Genomic DNA, 19,266 nt, shown 5'->3' on the forward strand with positions numbered 1-19,266 from the left:
GCAAAACACAAGTTCACTTGCACTTTATGCATATTTACCACAACCTTGCCTTCTGATCATAAAAAGTCTTAATTTTAATATAGCAGTTTTAAATGGGACATTCAGAACATGGCATATGAGAATATATGGTTAACCGAGGATGAGCAAAGGATGATCGCACTTTCTGCTTATCGCTATGAACCTACCCCTGGTTATAAAAATGTCTCAAAATTCTGACACTGAGGTGTGAGACACAGTGTAACAGGCTCTCATAATCCCGAAATACAATAAATTTTACTGTAGCGTTTTATAAATTTGACCCTGTGAACATTGCATGTCCCTCCATCCTCATTACCAAAACATCTCAATGTCCCGACACTATGTACTTTTGTAATTACAACAATTCACTGTTTCATTTATGAGTTGTGACATTGTGAACATGGCATGTTAAAGTATTTAGAAAATCTAGATCAGAACAGGCTAAATGCAATTCCTAGTGATTTATCATTTTCTTACTTTCTAAATGAAAAAAATATTTTTTCAGTGATTGTGACACTTCAGTATGACATAAAATATGCTTCAATGACAGAATAAATAATAATAATAAATAATCATCGAAAAAATACCCAAAGTGGACATTCATAGTTGTGATTATAGGAATGTTAGATATCGGGTGAGTAGCTGCGTCAGCATGCGTAGGCTGCAAAGGAACAAGTAAAGGACTATTCCTGCTAAAAAGAGAAGAAAAGAATCACAATGTTTCGGCTGTGGAGCCTTCTTCAGGTGTGAGAAAGACAGGGCAGTAAGCAAAGATAATTTTCTTTTTATCTTTGCTGAGTGCAGTTTATCGCTGATGACAACATCAAAGACATTAAGGAGTTTTTACAGCTAACAGCTCCACATCAACTTCCTTACATAACTAACCTCATCAGATCCCTCAACTCCCAACTCTTCCAGTTTCTCACTTCAGAGAAGGAAAAAAAACTCAAAATCCTCTGCAGAGAAAAACCATCAACACCCTTATCACCTCCACCAATCCTAACCTTGGTGTTACTACACCCTCTGACCTTTCCCTTTCACCCCTTTGCATCCTCAGCTAACATATTTTAATAGTACAACAAAATTACAATAGATTGTACAGTATTTATGTTTAAAATTAAGGTAAATATGTCAAAATATCAAAGTCCAAATGCACGGTGCTAATGTAACAATGCTTGCATGTTCTTAAACAAATCTGCATTGTATTTTTAAAATATTTCAGCAGAGGATGCAACGGGGGTATAAATGACGACTCGACTTTTTCTTGGGTGAATATGGTTTTCTGGGGAGTTGCGATGTTGGGCATACAGTAATTGGACATTTCCCGGTGATTCTGACACCTGTTAAGCACTCGCATTTCCTGCAAATATTAAAATGGTTAAGGTTTCGCTGAGAAATCCAGTCGACCTTTGTGAAGACAATGTTTACATCACATAAGAAACACGTCTCTGGGTGGACTCGAACCACCAACCTTTCAGTGAACAACCGAACGCGCCACACAGACGGAATGGTGGGTCCGTGTCTCGCATCACAACTTTCAGGTTAAGCTGGCAATATTTCTTCTGCACTGATAATCAAGAATTGAATTTCATTTCTCGCAAGCTGTGTGAATTTCTTGAAATACAAGTTTTCCAGAAAGGAAATGAATACATGCATTCAACGAAATCAAGCCCTTTGTGATAGTCTGAAATGGTACGTTATGTACCACAAGATAGGAAAAAAAACATGACTTGGATTTTAACCTACGTGACCTACGGTACCAGACCGGAGTAAAGTTAGCTTGAAGTTCGAAAACGATTTTGGCACGCCTGTAACGTTTACACGAAACCTCTTAGAATCGCGAGAATACTTGCTTTGTGTATAAAATACATTGTGAATGCTTTCTCAGCCTTTACTTTTTCGTTTATATGACATTTTTTTGACCAATCACGAATATTCTTTTGTCCATATCTTCGCAACGGAAGCACAGAACGCCTTCAAACCAAATACATTTTAAAGACCACGACATGTGGATATTTCCACAGCCTCTACATCAAAGTATCAGTGAGCTAATTATCTTTTTTTAAACCTCCGGTTTTTCATCGATGCGTAATTACGCACTAACTGGAACCTGGGGGACCGCTGTATACACAAGATCACAACGCGAGAAATACTGTTCAATACGGCTTCATGCGAAAAACCCGTATATGACTATAGGCAACAGAATAGTGCAGTCTCCAATTACTCAGACTGTAAGCACGCGAATAAAGCTTTGTCTGAATTCTGAAACCCTTTCTTTACGTCCTGTTTTCATTCAGGTAAGAGTCAACTATATGCACAATACTACTGACAGCAGGAAGATTAAAATATTCTTTACTCAGCAGCTTATTAAAAACAGCTCCCATGATGTTCAAACCGATTTTTTACACAGAACACTGACACAGCTTTGCGTTCTGAATCTCTTTTTCTCGTGCGTTTATTTAATGTGGCACAATGCACTGGGATAGGGGTATTCTGTTCACAAACCAATAGCATTTAAACCACAGCACCCACAATGCTGCAAGTAAGTGTTTTGCACACTAAGCAGAGAGCGATGTCTTCCTCGTTAGTATAGTGGCGAGTATCCCCACCTGTCACGCGGGAGACCGGGGTACATCAGGACGCGCATTGAAGTGAAAGCAGGATGCGCTGTGACATCCACTGTGCAGATCCCGCCACACTAAGAGGTGAGTGGGTCTTTTCGATCACAGCGCTAGGCGAATCCCCAAACAGTGTGCGTGGCAACAAACGAAACAGGCCTGTTTCAGCCCGGTTTCGATCCGGGGAAATCGGGCCCAGTAGTGGCGGGATCTGTACAGTGCATGTCGCAGCGCTTCAATGTGCTTCCTGATGTCCTACCCCGAGAACTGAAAAGACAGCGTCCGCAGCAACCACAGCTCAGGTCTCTGCACAGGAGCTAAGCTGCCCCCATCTCCTCTGCTCTGCTCTGCGGCTCCTGCGGAGTGGAGTCCTGCCTGGAGCCGTGTTTGCAGGCCTGGAGCCGTGGACAGAGCTCAGAGGGCGCACCTGGGTGGCTTTCCTTCTGAGTGACGTTCCTGCAACACTCTCCCGCTCCTCTTGGTGCGCTCATGCCGCAACACAGGAAGGCTGGAGCAGGTGGGTGTGGAGAGTGTTAGACTGAAGATTTAAAGGTCCCTGGTTCGATCCCGGGTTTCAGCGTTTTGTTTCATGGAGCCCTCTGTTCCTCTCTGCAGCACCCCCTTCCTAAAGTGACGCTTCCCTTTCTCAGCCTGAAATGCAAGCGAGACACCAGCAGCAGTCCCTGCTGGTTTCCGTAGTGTAGAGGCTGTCACGTCAGCCTAACACCTGAAAAGTCCCCGGTTCGAGACTGGGCGGAAACAGCATCGTTTTGCACACTCCTGTACTTCACAGAGGTCTTGAGCGACCGGTCATTTGTTGCCAATGTATTTCCGGTGCCTTCATGCACTCTTGTACCAAACGCACGTTCCTTCTGTACACGGAGCAGATCATTCGCAATTGGGCTGTGCCGACAGACCAGGACGAGCTCTGTTGGCTCAAATGCAGTGCAGGACCTGCAAGAACAACAGAAAGATTAGCATCCAGCGGGGGCTTCTTAGTGAGCCCAAGATCTCATCAAGAATCGGCTCCAGCAACAGGGCTGGGCGCATTGTTCCATTCTCCGCCCACTCTCGGTGTAAACAAGTCTCTCCTGGTCTCTGCTTGAATTGAACTTTCCTGCGTTTGCTTTGGTGTAACTGGCTTCCCCTGCATGGGCGAATGTGAAGAAGATCCTTAGTAAGTCATTGAAGAAAACCGAGAAGAGGTCGGAGTGACCTCTGTCGTTCATCAACGATCCAGTCAGGCAGTACTCCTCTGTAAAGCGCCGTTCGTTCACATGGATTGGCTTTTTTTTGCCTTCATTTGTGCAAGTAGTAAAAGCAGACGCCCCTTTAGGGAGCCTGTCAGCACCCGGAGTTTTCCCCTTCTGTAAGCTCTCCATAGCCTCTCAGCTCTTCTACTGTCAAATCCCCCTCAAGTACTTCCCTATCTTCTTCACTCAAAACGTTTTCTAGCTTTGAGGTAAAAAAATGAATTTCTTCATCCTTTACCTCTGTAGAGCTGTACAGTCTTGAGTAGAAGTGTCACACCCTCTGCAGCCAGAGGGCGGTCCTTCTCTGTCCTGTCCCTAGTTCCTGGTCTGCTGTCCTTCCTGTCCCTCTCTTTCCCTTGGGCTATATATTTCCGGGTCTTGCACTCTGTCCTCGCTCAGCACTGACGTTCGGATGTCCTGAGACCCGCCTAGCACCAGGGCGCCCCACGTCCGCTCCCTGAGGGACAGGTGTCTATACGGCATTCCTGAACTCTTTGCACTAATGAGCCCGGGCCTTTTTCCCGTCTCGCCGCTACGCATATGGGTCTTTTTCCGCACTCCTGCTCCCCACAGTTAGTCCCTTTGGACGTCCGTGACAAGAAGGCCTCGATGCAGGAGAGGATAGCACTCAGCTCTGTGCTCTCTCTTCCCTCCTCATCAACTACACTTTCCATGACAGACTTGGAGCCTACCACTTTCCTGAAAAAGAAGCGAGTACACTTCTCATTTTCTTCCAAGAACTGCACTCTGCTTCTTAACAGCACTCCTCGACTGCTTTCTTCGGCTATGCTCCGGATGTCCTTTTTTAAAAGGGTGATATCCTCAAGCACATCGAAGCCACTGTGCAGCATCGTGTAGAGACGCTGCAGCTGCCTCTGTTTCCTGGCTAGCACTCCTCTCCGTCTGGCAGCAGCCTTCCTTCCCTCAGCCATGAAAAAGGCCTTTGTCCTCACCTTCACCTCCTCCCACCACTCTCTTACTGACCCGTACAGACACTGCAAGGACAGCCACTGTGATAGTTTCTCCTTGTAGCGGGATACTACCCCCTCGTTCTCTAGCAGCTTTGTGTTGAGTTTCCAGAGGCCTGGGCCAAAGACAGTCCCGCCCTGGAGTTCCACTCTATACCCTAAAGCCTGATGATCTGAGAAGAAGACAGGCTGAAGAGTGACCCCAACAACTTTCACTCTCTCTGAGACAAAGCAATAGTCAATTCTGGAGCTGCTATTCCTCCCTGACCATGTATATCCTGCTGTTGTGGGATATATACATCTATATGTGTCTGAGAGTTTAAAGTCTTGAACTAAGTTTTGCAGGGCCAGTGAGCTGGAATCCAATTTTATCAGCCTTTTGGCTAAGATCAAGTTCAAGTGGCATGCCCGCAGTTCTTGTCTTTCCAAAGTTCTAGAAGGCGATCGAAGATCCTGAAGAGTGCTTGAGCTGGTATCGCCCTAGGTTGAGCCTAGGGGGTTAAGGCCAAGCAGCAGCTGAGCTGGGTGGGATCCGGCAGCAACGTTCTCTCTCTCTGCTCTCTCCTCTCCCCTCCCCCTTTCTCTTGCTCCACCTCCTTGGCCTCTTGGCTGGGAGTAGGTACTCGTGGCCTGCCCGCGGTGCTTGCTTTCTTCCTCGAGACTCAGAAGCGCTATCCGCTCCCTCTCTCTCTCTCCTCCTGCGCCTGCACCTAGCTGGGCTTTGCCCACAAGGACAAAGTCCAGGGCTCACTCGCTGCTCCTTTAGCAGCTAAACCCTCCTCTCCACAGGACCTTGCTCTCTCTCTTTCTCTCCTTTTTTCTTTTTTCTCCTTTCCAGATGGCAGACAAGAAGACACTGATCCGGTTCCACTGGACCAAGAAAACAGAGACGATGCCAACTGCGAAATCCTTTTTCATTACCTTCCTGAGAGGGATCCTGCAGTTGGTGGCCGGAGATCTCTACTGCCTGCAAGACAACAAGGCAGAGAGATACATGGAGGCCTACATAGCCACGGACGCCTCATATGAAAAGGCAACGAAAATGATCAGAGAAAAAGGTAAGCACCCCCATTTCTCTATTTCTCTGATTTCAGGCCGGAGCCTATGAGGAAGACAAACCAGAGGACCATCACAATCCTCACGTACAACCCCTACGTACCAATGGCACTGGTAACAGCGTACCTAGGGAGGTATGTAACTGTGGTGGCCAAAACCGACGGAGATCAGGGACAGTTGCGGCGTCTGGTACGGCAAACGCCAGTACCGAGTCCTCCTGAAAGAGGACCTAGAGGGCGTCGACGGTTTCCAGCACCCCCCGGCCCGCTTCAACATCGGAGCCGACAGGGGGTACCTTTACTACCCCAGGATGGCGGATTTCTGCAAGAAGTGCAGACAGTCCGGCCACAAGGAGAACACGTGTGACATCGTCAGATGTCACAACTGTAACAAAGAGGGGCACCTGGCAAAAACCTGCCGGGCAGCCAAAAAGTGCGATGGATGCGGCGCCGAGGGACACCTCCTTCACTAATGCAAGGTAAGCAAACCTTCGTTTGCGCAGGTGGTGGAAGCCGACCAGCAGAAACCGGTCTCAAGACAAAGGGAGAGAGGTGAGAACAAAGAACCCGCACCTCCCCCGCAGAGAACCGAAACTGCCGAGGCCACACCCCAGCCGCACCAGTGCCTCAAGATGGCCGCCAGGACGACGGACAAAATGCCTGACCGGAGGAAGGGCCCTGGATAACTCCCAGCAAGAAGGGAAAGAGGATCCACCTTCGGAAGGACAAAAGAAAAGAGTGGTGTAGCGGCGAGGCTTAAAAATAAGGCAGAATTAAGTGTTTCTGAGCTTCCCAAATGAGGCCCCATTTCTCTGTTCATCTCTGTGGTGCAGCCACAGAGAAACTATTCATGCAGGCTGATTTAAGATGTTTTCTTTTGATAAGGACAGCTCCCAGAGGGGGATGCACTTAGCTAAGCCTGGCTATCATGATCAATGGTCACCCATTGGCGCCTATCTGTCTAGGGAGTGCCAGTTGGACATCTGGACTGCATTCCTAAGTGTCAGGAGTAAGTGACTCATATCTCACCTTGATCAACCAATCAGGGACTGGTAGGGCCGAGTAACCCACGTGGGACTCTGGTGCCCATCGAACTTTCAGCCAATCAATGAGCTGAAGTTCCTCCAGGTAAAAACAGGCAACACAGAGAGCCTGAGAGATGCAGTAAGATTCAGAAGGGATTCAGGAGAATTCTGTGGAATATCCTAAAGGGAATTCAAAGGAGAATTCCAGGGCAGGACGGCCCAGGAGCAGAAGGCTCATAAGGGCAGGACATTCTCGCAGAGCGCCTCCTGACCATCCTGAGACTCAGCCCGGACAACCACGGAACGGCCAGTGTGTCCGAGTGCCAGAACCTTCCTTTGTTCTAAGAGTCTAGAGTGGAGGTTGCCAGAGAGTAACCAGCAGCAGGCCTCGTGAACAGGTCGGAACTGTGGACAGCTGAATCACTATTCAGAACTAGCTCTTTATCAGGAACGAACCGGTCCTCTTCCTGACTTGCTGGGACCCACAGTCATCTTTTCTCCTGTGCACAAACTTTGCTAGTTAAAGCCAACACTAACTAGCCGGTCAGTGAGCAACAGCAGCGCACCGTCGCAAGCCGCACAGCACAGCCTGGCACCGAGCCAGAGAGCGCAGATTGGACAGCAACAGCCTGCAACTGTTTCTTTGTGCCCGCAGGAGATCTGAATCCCCAGAGATTGGATGAGTATTCAACTTCACTGCATTACTGCTCGAGAATTCAATTGTAATCCCAACCAGTTGATATCAATTTAATTCCTAAGAGTTATGTTCTTGTTTTGAGTATCTAATGTAGAAGTTGTAACCAAGTTCACTTTACGAAACGGTCTTAATGAATGATATACTGAATGTATGTCCTCTTGATATGTGTAACACTTCGTAACTGACTGAATATATATCTTTTGTATTCTGATAACCCTCTCGATAAGATCTGTTAGGTTTACATGCATATTTTATGTATTAATAAATGTATCCTCGTGTATTAGTACCTGTGTGTGTGCGTTGTTTGAGTTATGTCGCATGGTTGGATTCTAAAGCCATCAAAAGAATCAACTTTGTGATTTACTGCTACAATTAATAATTGTCTCAGTAAATGCCCAAACCCTACAAAACTGGTGCCTTCAGAGAGGATGGCTGTGCACAAGAGACTGGCTACCAGAGAGGTCCTCTACAGACACTCGCTAACCAGGAATCCGCATTGCCCCCGGGACACGTGTTTTGTCGAGGAGACTCAGGAGCACGTGTTCTGGAGCTGCCTCTTTGCCAAGGTGGTGTGGGCAGAATGGACAACATTATGCAACTCCTGGGAAAGGATGCAGTGCTCAGTTACCAGTACATTCTGCTGGGGGCTGGCACCCACCAGACTGGACAAGGGGACACAGGACCTGTGGGGGCTGCTACTGTCCCTCACAAAACAAGGACTGTGGAAAGCGAGGAACACTCTCATCCGGCACAACATAAAGTGGGGGGCGAGGGAGCTGGAGGAGAGGATCCTGGCGGACCTCAGGAGGAGGACGAAGCACCACGTCGCCAAATGGGGTTTCCCCACGGCGAGGGAGCGCTGGAATGGACTTTGGGCCCTATACAGAGATTAAAGGACAATAGCAAGTGGTAGATTTGGAGGGACTCTCTTAATTGCGCAAATCCGCCCCCACTCGCAAAGATTGATAACGGACAATCAATCTCCGTTCCGCCGTTGTTTTTTATTACATGGAGTGTTAATATGTGTGAGATGTTCCTTTTGAGATGTTTTTTTTGCAGAATAAAGTATATTTTGTAGAACAAAAAACATCTTATGACAAGGTTTACAAGTTATCTGTTGAACTACATTCTCATAGGTGTGGTCACATTCCAGATCATTTGTTTACGTTTTTGTTTCTGGAGCAACTGTTAGATGAAATGTGCTAATATGTAACCTAACTCCAGTGTGAATAACTAGAAGAGGGGAGCAGCTCCATTCCATACCATGGGAGCTTTGAGATTGGCTGGGCCAGATCTCTCATTTGCATATCTGATTTGGAAATATAACACTAAACCCCTTCTTGCATGGATTTAACTTGCACCCAAGAGTCCCCTACTGTGTATTGCTACTTATTTTTTTATGATAAGTGGTGATTACCAGTTGACAGGTTTTATTTGTTGAATTATAAATGGTTTTGTATTATCATCCTGAATGGCCTGTACTCAAGGTTTGGTAGGGTATGTGTTTTCATTTCATTTACCAAATTGAATTTTTGCTCTTTTAGTATTTGTCTAGAAGGCTTTCTGAAGTCAGGAACCCCATTTATTTGGTGAAAAAGGATTCTGTATTAATATTAATATTTCTCATACAACATAAATAGGGTCTTTTATGAATAAAAAGATCTTGCACTTGGAAATCTTGATAAAGCTGTGTGCTTCCATACACTCAAGCAGTTTTGATTCCTAATATTTGACCTTAGGTGCGGGAACGGGTCTTTTTTGCCATTTGATTTCCAATTGATCAGCACAGTATAGAAAATAGACCCATAAAGCAACCTCAGCAGTGACAAATGTCACTGGGTCACTTGGGTTTATACGTCGGGGTCCGGTAGTGAAGCTCCGCTCCTGTTTAGCCTCCGAAGCCGTACAGGGTGCGGCCCTGGCGCTTCAGCGCGTACACCACGTCCATGGCAGTGACGGTCTTCCTCTTGGCGTGCTTGGCGTGCTCGGTGTAGGTGACGTTCTCCAGGAACACCTTCAGCACCCCGCGGGTCTCCTCGTAGTTCAGCCTGGAGATCCGCTTCACTCCCCCACGGCGAGCCAGGCGGCGGATTGCGGGCTTGGTGATTCCCTGGATGTTGTCGCGGAGAACCTTACGGTGACGCTTAGCACCTCCTTTCCCGAGTCCCTTTCCGCCTTTGCCTCTTCCAGACATCTTCTAGTTATCAGCTGTGAACACGACACACACTGCTCATCTTTGATGTATAATAGACATCTTTCTTTGATGTCTATTATACATCAAAGAAAGATTTTTATAGGTGTAGAAACTAGTAAATAAAGCCAATGATTTGTTTTAGAAATGTATTCTTAAAATATACAATTATTCACACCTGATCAATATGTAGTTCAAATTATACATTATATACAATATTGTATTCAAATGTCTAATCATCATAAAAAACACAACTAGTAAACTTCAGTTACAAATTCTAGTAACATGGCAATATATATAGTAATGACAAACACAAACTAATTACATGAACACGCTAATATTTAACTCAAAACCACATTTCGATTCAGATATAAATTTTTAAAATTTACAACTTCTTTATTTCCACGAAAATATTATTAATGTAGCACAAACGCTACTTTCTAATAAAGACAGAAAGAAACTGTTTGTTTTGTGTCTACTGGTGATCCTCCTCTCGATACTAATGAAATGTTTAATATGATCCCTCGAGAAAAAAAAGGAATCAATTTCCGCCTGGAATGATTGATGCCCCATCAAGCGGTTTGTAATATCCCTGGAAGTTTATACAGTAGAATCCTGGTTCGTGGCTTAAATTCAAGGTAAATGAGACTAAGGAAACGAGTTGGAAACTTGATGTCGAAGTGGGATTTAAATCACCCATTTCACATTTTACTTCATTGGGCAGTATGTGCCAGAGAGCAATGCTACAGCATCTCTTCGATAGCTCAGTTGGTAGAGCGGAGGACTGTAGTGGAGTCAACAGGGAATCCTTAGGTTGCTGGTTTGATTCCGGATCAAAGGAAGGTGCTTTTCATGTAATTTAATCAAAGAGTTAAAAAAGCGACTCTGTTTTATTCAGACATTGATCAAAAGCTCAATAATCGACTAAGCAAAGGCTCCTGTTCCGAATTCAGCCCACGTCTGATTGTCTTGTTTTGGCCAAGATCTGATCTTTGAATTAAGGGACTACACTGTCTGCTTTGTAATTCAAAAATACATACAAATGTCAAGTTTTTTGTAGATATAAAGGTGTTCTCTGTTTTCAAAGGATAGTTACTTAATTGGCATAATGATTTGGTATTGATTTTGTATCGTTGTATTATAAAGTTTGTGCTTTCTGTGTTTTTATCGTATTGTGAACTTATTTTTTAAACAAATGCTTACAAAGGCAAACACGGCACACATCTGTTTATACCAGCGGTGAATTGTACATTTTTATTAAGTACAAGCTACTGTGCACTTCTGGGAGTATAACAGGTTCGATATAAAGTGGCAAAAATATAAAAGGGGAAAATACCCCAGACTGCATGTAAAGCCCTCGTTGTGACTGTTTTAGATAAAATGGCGTACTATGCACGAAATGTTGCAGAAACACAATCTGATATTTTGATACAGCTAGGCCAGCGCTTCCAAAGCACGCAGGTGTAGAACAGGACTTAATGCATTTTTATACAAAAATTCGTATTCTATATTCTGGTCGCTTGCAAATTAGAATGGCATATGTTTAGCAATAATATTATTTATGGTACCTGAAAGTTTCAGGTTGTTGCACAAAGCTAAGGTATGCGTATACGTGATCTGACAACTGGAATCAATTTCCTGTCGTTAAACTCTGTTTATTTTTAAGTTGAGGCCCAGGATCCAAATCTTTAGTTCTGATTTTTTAAAGTGATATCTTTCCTTCCTGTCGTGGAAGTCACACGATGTGAACAATTGTTTTTTTTACGTTGCGATCCAAAGAGCCTCAGACGCACAGTCTAACAGTAACCAAACCAGAATGGATTCTGCTGGGAGCCGGGCTGAGCTCATTCTCACTCCCTTTGCTGAAAACAGAATTATTTCTTCCCCGAACATCGTCTACAGATCACTTGTGCGCTTTTAACCTTCTCGCAGCTACGGGCGAGACTGACGCTCATGATATGAAGGCACCCGCTGGAAGACATTCTCTAACTCTCACAATCGCGACAGACTTCGGTTTAAAAAAAAAAAAAAGTAGATATAGCCCTGAAAAAAGCATTAGCTTTATCAGTTTTTACATTAATCTATTTTGAATCAAAGTTTGATTTTTTTTATTGCATTTTACATTATAATAATAATAATCATCATCATCATTATTATTGCTTACACTTATATAGCGCTGTTCTGGATACTCCACTCAATGTGCTTTACAGGTAATGGGGACTCCCCTCCACCACCACCATTCTCCTGAATGATCACAGGACCTCGGTTTTACGTCTCAGCCGAAGGACGGCACCTGTTTACAGTTTAGTGTCCCCGTCATTGTACTGGGGTATTAGGACCCGCATGGACCGCAGGGTATGCGCTCAGCGACAGAAACCAGATGTGTGTCGGGCTCGGCTGTGAGCAGGACAATGACGTCACGGGGACAAAGTAGAGGAAATCAAAACGGTTCTATAAAAGACCTGTGTCAGCTGTTGGTTTGCAGTCTGGACTCTAAATCCTCCGATCCGATTTTAAATCTCTCTAATACCTGAGCGGCTTCTTCCGAGTATTTATTCGTATACTTATTAGTAGTATGAAGGATGTGACAAATTTATGATTTCTTGGAACAAAATGGTTTTAATTTGCATTCGAAATGAAGCGGAATTTTAGCGCGACACACAAACCCTTTGTCTTTTTTAGATAGTGATTTTTAAACAGATATAAATGTAGAAAACGTGTTTTATTTTAGCACTACAATAGCAGGGTCAGTGGCGTAATGAATAACGCGTCAGGACTTCCATCAGAAAATTATACTGTAGGTTGGACTGCCGTCTGGCTTGTTTCGTTTATACCACTTACATTCTTTTATATAAATGAACTCCACCTGAAAGCTATAGAACACACTTTAGGTAAGTTGTCTGCAGCCTCATGCGAATTTCAACAACTTACCCAAAACACTGTACTGTCTGGAGTTCAGCTCCAGCTCTGAACTCAATTGCAATGAAAAACCATGCGTAACAAAACTGGAGAACAGCTGAACTTGTGCTCAGTTCGGTGATGAGGGTTCAGAACTGTCCTTGTTGTAATTAGCACGAACTGCACAGGCTCTGAATCAGACCATGTCAATTAGTCTGATCAGTGTAGGACACGTTAATGTAGAATTATTAATAGGCTTATTAGTTAGTTAGTTAGTTAGTTCAGGTTTACCCACCTGAACTAATGTAGAATTATTACTTGGTCTGTCTCTTGTTTGTATATAAATGAATGTCTCTGACAACTTAATGTTAGTTTTATGATGTAGGTCAGGCGTTGACATATGCACGAGTATACGAAATGTCTCACTCCTGATTCAACTCATGTTCTATAGGAGATTGGCGATTCCTCCTGTTTCTCGTACAACCATATCAGAACAGAAGACTGTGTCACCCAGCTGTGATTCAAGATCGACTCGCATCTTTATCCCTTTTTTGTTCGTGATCATTATTTTCTTTAGTTATGATCAATATTGAACTTTTTCGAAATGAAATGACAATAATCAAACATGCTGGCAGATTTTTGAAAAGTATTCGGAATTGACAGGGTGCCCCTTTGGAACAGTCGTCAGAAAATGTGAGAAAATGAAAGTTATGTAAGCTCTCACACAAAGCATTGAAGATTGGAATCTGAGTGTAAAAAAGCTACCCGTCTCCCAATGATAGGCAGGGATACACACCATGACTCAAATAGACTCAGCGAACTTTAACACCTATGATATTACGAGTGCTTTGCACGTGTCGAATTTCAAGAAGGAACTACTACAACAGTTGTGGATATAATTCATTACCACCGGCAAAGTCCAATACCGGCAACTTCTGAAAAAATAATGTTCACTCATGGAATTTGGTCTTTGAACGGCTGGCGGGAAAATTCATTTATACTCCTGTTGCACCCTCAGCTGAAACATGTTAAAATAACAACGCAGATTTGTTGGAGAACCTGACAAGAATTATTGGGTTAGCACTGTATGTATTCTGGTATATTTACTTTAATTTTAATATAAATGAAAACATGCATGCTGTATAATCTATTGTAATTTTAAAATATGTTAGCTGAGGATGCGAGGGGGGCTATTATACCTTGTGAAACACGCAAGGAACTGTAAAAAAGGCTGGTATTTGAAAAAAATTGGCGATCACAAGAAAACCACAATTTATGTGGTATTATCATCAATATCCTTCAAAATCTATGTTCAAATGAAGGATTTAAAGAAACTATGAAAAAAGCAACAGTAATAGCAGAGGATTTTGATTTTTGCTCTTCAAGTCAGTAGATCGACGTAGAGTTGCGCCCCTACAAACAGCACAAAGGATGAAACCCACCTCTTTCGTTATTGCTATGTTTGTGCCGGTGAAAGTAGCATTTGTGCTATTGAAAGCATCTCGGAAGATAAAGTTGCAGTCACTTCCACATGTCATGATATCATCGGACGACAAGAGCTGAAGCCCCCCAGTCCAAGCCAGGAATGTGAGGAAGACAGACATGGAGGAAGGTAGTGTGGCCGAGTGGTCTAAGGCGCTGGATTTAGGCTCCAGTCTCTCTGGGGGCGTGGGTTCGAATCCCACTGCTGCCAAATGTTAGTGTTTTAAGACCTGCAATACGACCAGTAAAAGTGCTTTTTGTTAGGCTGCAGGAGGTGTTTAGAGATAGACTTTCTAAAAGACAGGCTAAACATCAAGGCAGAAAAAATATTTTGTTTTCTCAACAAAAATTCTCTTTGGCATGTTCAGCTTTATGTAGGGAACAACATCTGCCAAGATCACTTTTGAGGCAGTGCACATGATAGTGTACCGGCAAGTACAGTACATTCAATATTGGCTGTGGTGGTGAGCTGCTTTTGTCTGTGAAACTTTTAATTCTTCACGCCGAATCGTTGGCAGGGGTAATAGCTTATCTTTGAACAGAGCGCTCCATCAGAAATACTTTGTTCGTGCTCAAAAGAGATCAGAGGATTAACTTCATGAATTCACATAGCATACCTTACAGGAAAGATTTAAAAGGGGAATTGATTGTGCTACCTGATGTTGTTCCTGTGGTTTCTTTGGATACAAAGGTGAATGTTCTTTGATGTTCTGCTAGAGTATCCACTGGGTGGGTTTTATCGATTAGCTCAGATAGGTCATCAGTGCTCCGTCTCCGGAAAATAATCAGCACTGTTTTTTCCTGTGCTGTCTTTTAAAACATATAAGATCACGAGTTTACAGATTTCTCCAAATAACAACTATACATTTTAACCCAGCGGTTAGCATTCCTTCAATCCAATAGTTTTACTCTAGGTTAAAAGCAGCGCAATATACAGAGAGATGATATTCAAATATTTCAACGTTCTGTTGGATTACCTGTATGGAGATATCGCTCAGAATTCCTAATATGATTTTGAGTTCAGTTTTGCTTTACTACTTTCAGAGTCTTATATTGACCTTGAAGCAGAGAAGTGACATAATCACAAATAGTCTTATTAATATTTCAGTTAAATCTTTTTTTCTGTAGTAACATCAGTTGATATTAATATTAGTCCTGATTTATAATTTTTTGTCATGGTTGATCTTAAATAATTTTGTAATTTGTTTCAGTTTTGAAAAATCATGCAGAGAAGCTACCAAAACTGGTATAGTTCATATAATGATTAATGCAATAGCAGCATTTTGGGTTGAAAACAAAAAGTATATCTTGGTATGAATCCTAACACTTCATAGGCAGCGTTCTAGGACTTCTCGCTTCAGATAAAGTTGTCAATACATCATAGATTTCTACTCAATCAATATCAGCAGTGTTATCACTACCGAACGCTAAATATAGATCCTGGCAATACTTCGTGAGATCTTCGTAAGAAAATCCCAAATACTACGGAAGGAATCAAATTTATATGTTTCTTTGGATCGAGAAGATGATCATTATGAGACTCAAAACATGCCTGTCTTTTCTTTTTTCGAGGACAAATGGATTATTGAGGTGTAAAGATGGGTTCAAAACCAAAATCACCTGCTATCGCTGCTGTTTCTTCAAATCCTTCAACTGATCATCGATATCGAGGAATAATATATAGTTTCTTCAAATCCTTCAACTGATCATCGACATAGAGAAATAATATTATACAATTGTGGTTTTCTGTTAATTGCCAATTTGACTGTAATTACATCTTCGTTTACAGATGTCTTGCATGTATCACAAGGTATAATAGTCGTCGTGCGTCCTCAGTTAAAATGTACGACAAAAGTACAACATTTATGGTTACATCCATATTAAAATGAAGGTAAATATACCAAGATATTAAAATACAATTGTACAGTCCTAACTTAATAATGCCTGTGAAGTTTTCCAACAAATCCGAACTGTAATTTTGAAATATTATAGCTGAGAATGAAAAGAGAGTACAAAGATCAAATTCAATGAGTGAAAATGCACCAGTAGTTCTCTAAACTGAGTTTCTTCCCTGAAATGACTTGCTTGCGAAGCACCAAGCAGCCTTGAACGGATCGCGGAAATCAAATATACAGTACAGATGGATTCAGAGTGTGCTTTCCAACTTTTGTGCAACAATTACCTTTGATAGGGTGGAGTTGTCTTCGCAATCTGGGTTAAATAAAAAGGAGTGACGTCAGTGTTAAACAGCTTTCCTTCTTGGAGAACAACGGTTGTGTTCCATATTTCTAATTATTTTGGTTTCAAGATCGCAATTTAGTGTGAAACATAAAAGCTAGCTGGATAAGCTTTATTAATTTCCCTCATGGGATCAATAAAGTATCTACAGCAGTGGTTCTCAAACTTTTTGGACCAAGTACCACCCCTAATCCAACCAAAGCATCCAAGTACCACCTACAAGTCATCATCTCATAGGAACCCCACAAATAAATATTATAATAATGAACTTTATTTGATATAGCGCCTTTAAAGGTGGCTTCTCAAAGTATTTTACAGAAAAAAAACATTAACAACAACTAATAAAAAAGCACCATTTCAGTGAGAAGGGTGAGCCTATTTAGTTGAGCAAAGGAGATGTGAATTAATTTTTCGAGCCTTGATACAATTCACAACAGAGTCTAACAGATATTAAATCGCCAGGCATTTTCTTGACGGCAAAGGTCTCGCGGTGGATGTTGTAATGCGTACATTAATTTCTGGAGCAACCTCTCTAATTCGTGCAACTGCACCGTTATGTCGGCTTGTCATTGCTCTAGCACTGTCTGTACAAACTCAGACGCATTTTATCAAGTCGAGGCCATTCTCTTCGAAAAATTCATTCAGAAGCTGAAATATGTGCTCTCCTGTAGTTCCTGTTGGTAGCGGTTTACAGAACAGAAAGTCTTCATGGGACATACCCTCAAACTCGTATCTAACGTAAACGAGCAAATTGGCCAAATCGACTACAGACTCATCTAATTGCAGTGAAAAACATCTGCTCATCTTAACGCGCTCTATCAGTGTACTTTTGATATAATTCTTCATTTCAATAATTCTATGAAAGACTGTGTCTTTCAGGGGGAGGGGGGCAGCAGGTCGAGCTGTTTAGCAGCTTTTTCTCCACACATAATACGTGTCAGCTCTTTTGCCAACGGTAAATAAGGTTCTTCAAAAATAGTGTAGCTTACCTGCTTTAGCAATCCACAAGCTTGCATTTTTCCGCGTTTCTGTTTTTATTTCCGTATTTAAAGTTTTTATTTCATGCGCATGGGAGCGAAACACAGAGACGCTTGGTGTATTTTTCTCAAATTCGAACAGTTCTTAAATATTTTTCTGTTATCACTCTTTCGTGTGCTCACAAGATTGCCTGCGTTCGTAGCACGTATTTCTATGCATTCCTGTGTTTACAATGTTGGCATTGTTCCAAAATCACGCACATTCTCCTTTCTCCCTATTTGCTGGAGATACAATAGCTTTTTTTAAATACAATTGGTCACTTGCATCCGTAGCACGCATTCCTATAGAGTGGTATAGAATTACAGAGTATCTCTTGTGTCCACTGAAGTATTAGCATGCACTGTATCGTAGTACGTAGGCTGCGTATTCGACACGTATTAAAATACAAAATATGAAAACCCGTCCCGATTTTTCAGTGCACACTACACAGTTCCAGGGTCATTTGGCGTACCACCTGGTGGCACTCCACGTACCACTGCCAGTACGCGTACCACAGTTTGAGAACCACTGATCTACAGTATCTATAAATCTCTTACACGTCATTTACAATGGCTTTTCAACTAATAGCCCGTGCAGGGATCAAACCCTAGCTATTGGTACAGTACGAGTTGCGTAAGGCTCTGTAACGCGCAGATGAGAAACTAACCTCTACTTCTTCATTATATACACAGTGAGCTATATATGCGAGCTTACTGCCTCCTACGGGCTCTGTATTTGATTGCGGTACAAGACCGGCCGTGGAGATAAAGTGAGACGGGTGTGTACATTAAAAGGCTCATAGTGTCCCTGGGAGGGCTCAAACCACCACCCTTTTGGTTAACAACCGAACCACAAAGACTCATGTACAGCTTAACACTTCTCGGTCTCAGTGAAAGTGATACACTCCGTAAAATTTCCAGAGATTCATTTATTTTTAAAGGAAAATCACCAACAGCGGCCGAGATCTACTGGAGTTTTTTTATTCTATACTGCGATTTCTGAAGGGTACTCTGTGAAAATACGAGTTTTGACGAGAAGGGATGGACATATAAGGTCAAAAGGCTTGGGGAATTGAACTTTAAGGTGAAGACTGCGGGTTCAGTAGCAGCAGAACCTGATCAGTATCAGTTGACTCCGATATACTTTGAAAATGAACTTGGGGATTTAGAGTCAGACGTGCTACCGTTGCACCATGGGGTACTTAATTAAAAAAAAAATAGAAAAAAAATCAGTGTTCCTGGATCTGTAATTGAGAACAACACCTGCACAAGAGCTGCGCAGGAAGAATTAAATGTGGTCTGGGATGAAGAGACTCTCTTCGGAAGAGCGGCGCTCTTCACAGGAGATTTTTTTTTGTGAAGTTGATTTGTCTCCTTTGGGAAATTCAAAGGTGCTGATAGCCGTGGCGCAAAGGTAGCATATCTGACTCCCGATCAGAAGGCTGCATGTTCAAATCACATTGAGGTCTGCTTTTCGTTTTTCAGGTTCTGCTCGTCCTAAACACGGAATTCACACCATGTAGTTGAGTTCTATCTGTACACCACATAGATAATCTAAACAAAATAGAGCCCTACTGGACATACAGTTAGGATCTCACACAGCGAATACCCTTGAACACAAGAGAGAAGGCACAGTTCACATCTGCGAAACATCACATCCGTCTTAAGAGAGAGCTACATCAGAGAATGGAATCCCGGAAGTTTCAAATAACTTCTTTTAATACAGGTTCAAGCAAACCTGAAAGTTAGGGAGTTTCCGGACACTTTTGTTTTATTAAAAAGTGTCTGAAGCCTGAAAATGTAATTT

The 19,266-nt window shown here is 42.7% G+C and overlaps 1 protein-coding gene and 2 non-coding genes across 3 annotated transcripts; 2 read left to right on the plus strand and 1 right to left on the minus strand.

Moving 5' to 3' along the window:
* Positions 1-9,160: 9,160 nt before the first annotated feature.
* On the plus strand, positions 9,161-9,216 carry LOC148663294 (U7 small nuclear RNA). The gene has a single exon (XR_015939021.1). It is a non-coding gene; the product is annotated as a U7 small nuclear RNA (small nuclear RNA).
* A 264-nt stretch (positions 9,217-9,480) lies between these two features.
* On the minus strand, positions 9,481-9,828 carry LOC148663295 (histone H4-like). The gene has a single exon (XM_088633035.1). The coding sequence runs from the start codon at positions 9,826-9,828 to the stop codon at positions 9,523-9,525; it is 306 nt and encodes a 101-aa protein (XP_088489161.1). The 3' UTR covers positions 9,481-9,522.
* Positions 9,829-14,334: 4,506 nt separating this feature from the next.
* Positions 14,335-14,416, plus strand: trnal-uag (transfer RNA leucine (anticodon UAG)). The gene has a single exon. It is a non-coding gene; the product is annotated as a tRNA-Leu (tRNA).
* Positions 14,417-19,266: the final 4,850 nt, after the last annotated feature.

This window comes from Lepisosteus platostomus, chromosome 5 (assembly GCF_059453375.1).
Source record: "Lepisosteus platostomus isolate fLepPlt1 chromosome 5, fLepPlt1.hap1, whole genome shotgun sequence".
NCBI classification, from domain to species: Eukaryota; Metazoa; Chordata; class Actinopteri; order Semionotiformes; family Lepisosteidae; genus Lepisosteus; species Lepisosteus platostomus.

Excerpts from the sequence above, each read along its gene's own strand:
- LOC148663295 (XM_088633035.1), bottom strand. The coding sequence starts at position 9,828 with ATGTCTGGAAGAGGCAAAGGCGGAAAGGGACTCGGGAAAGGAGGTGCT.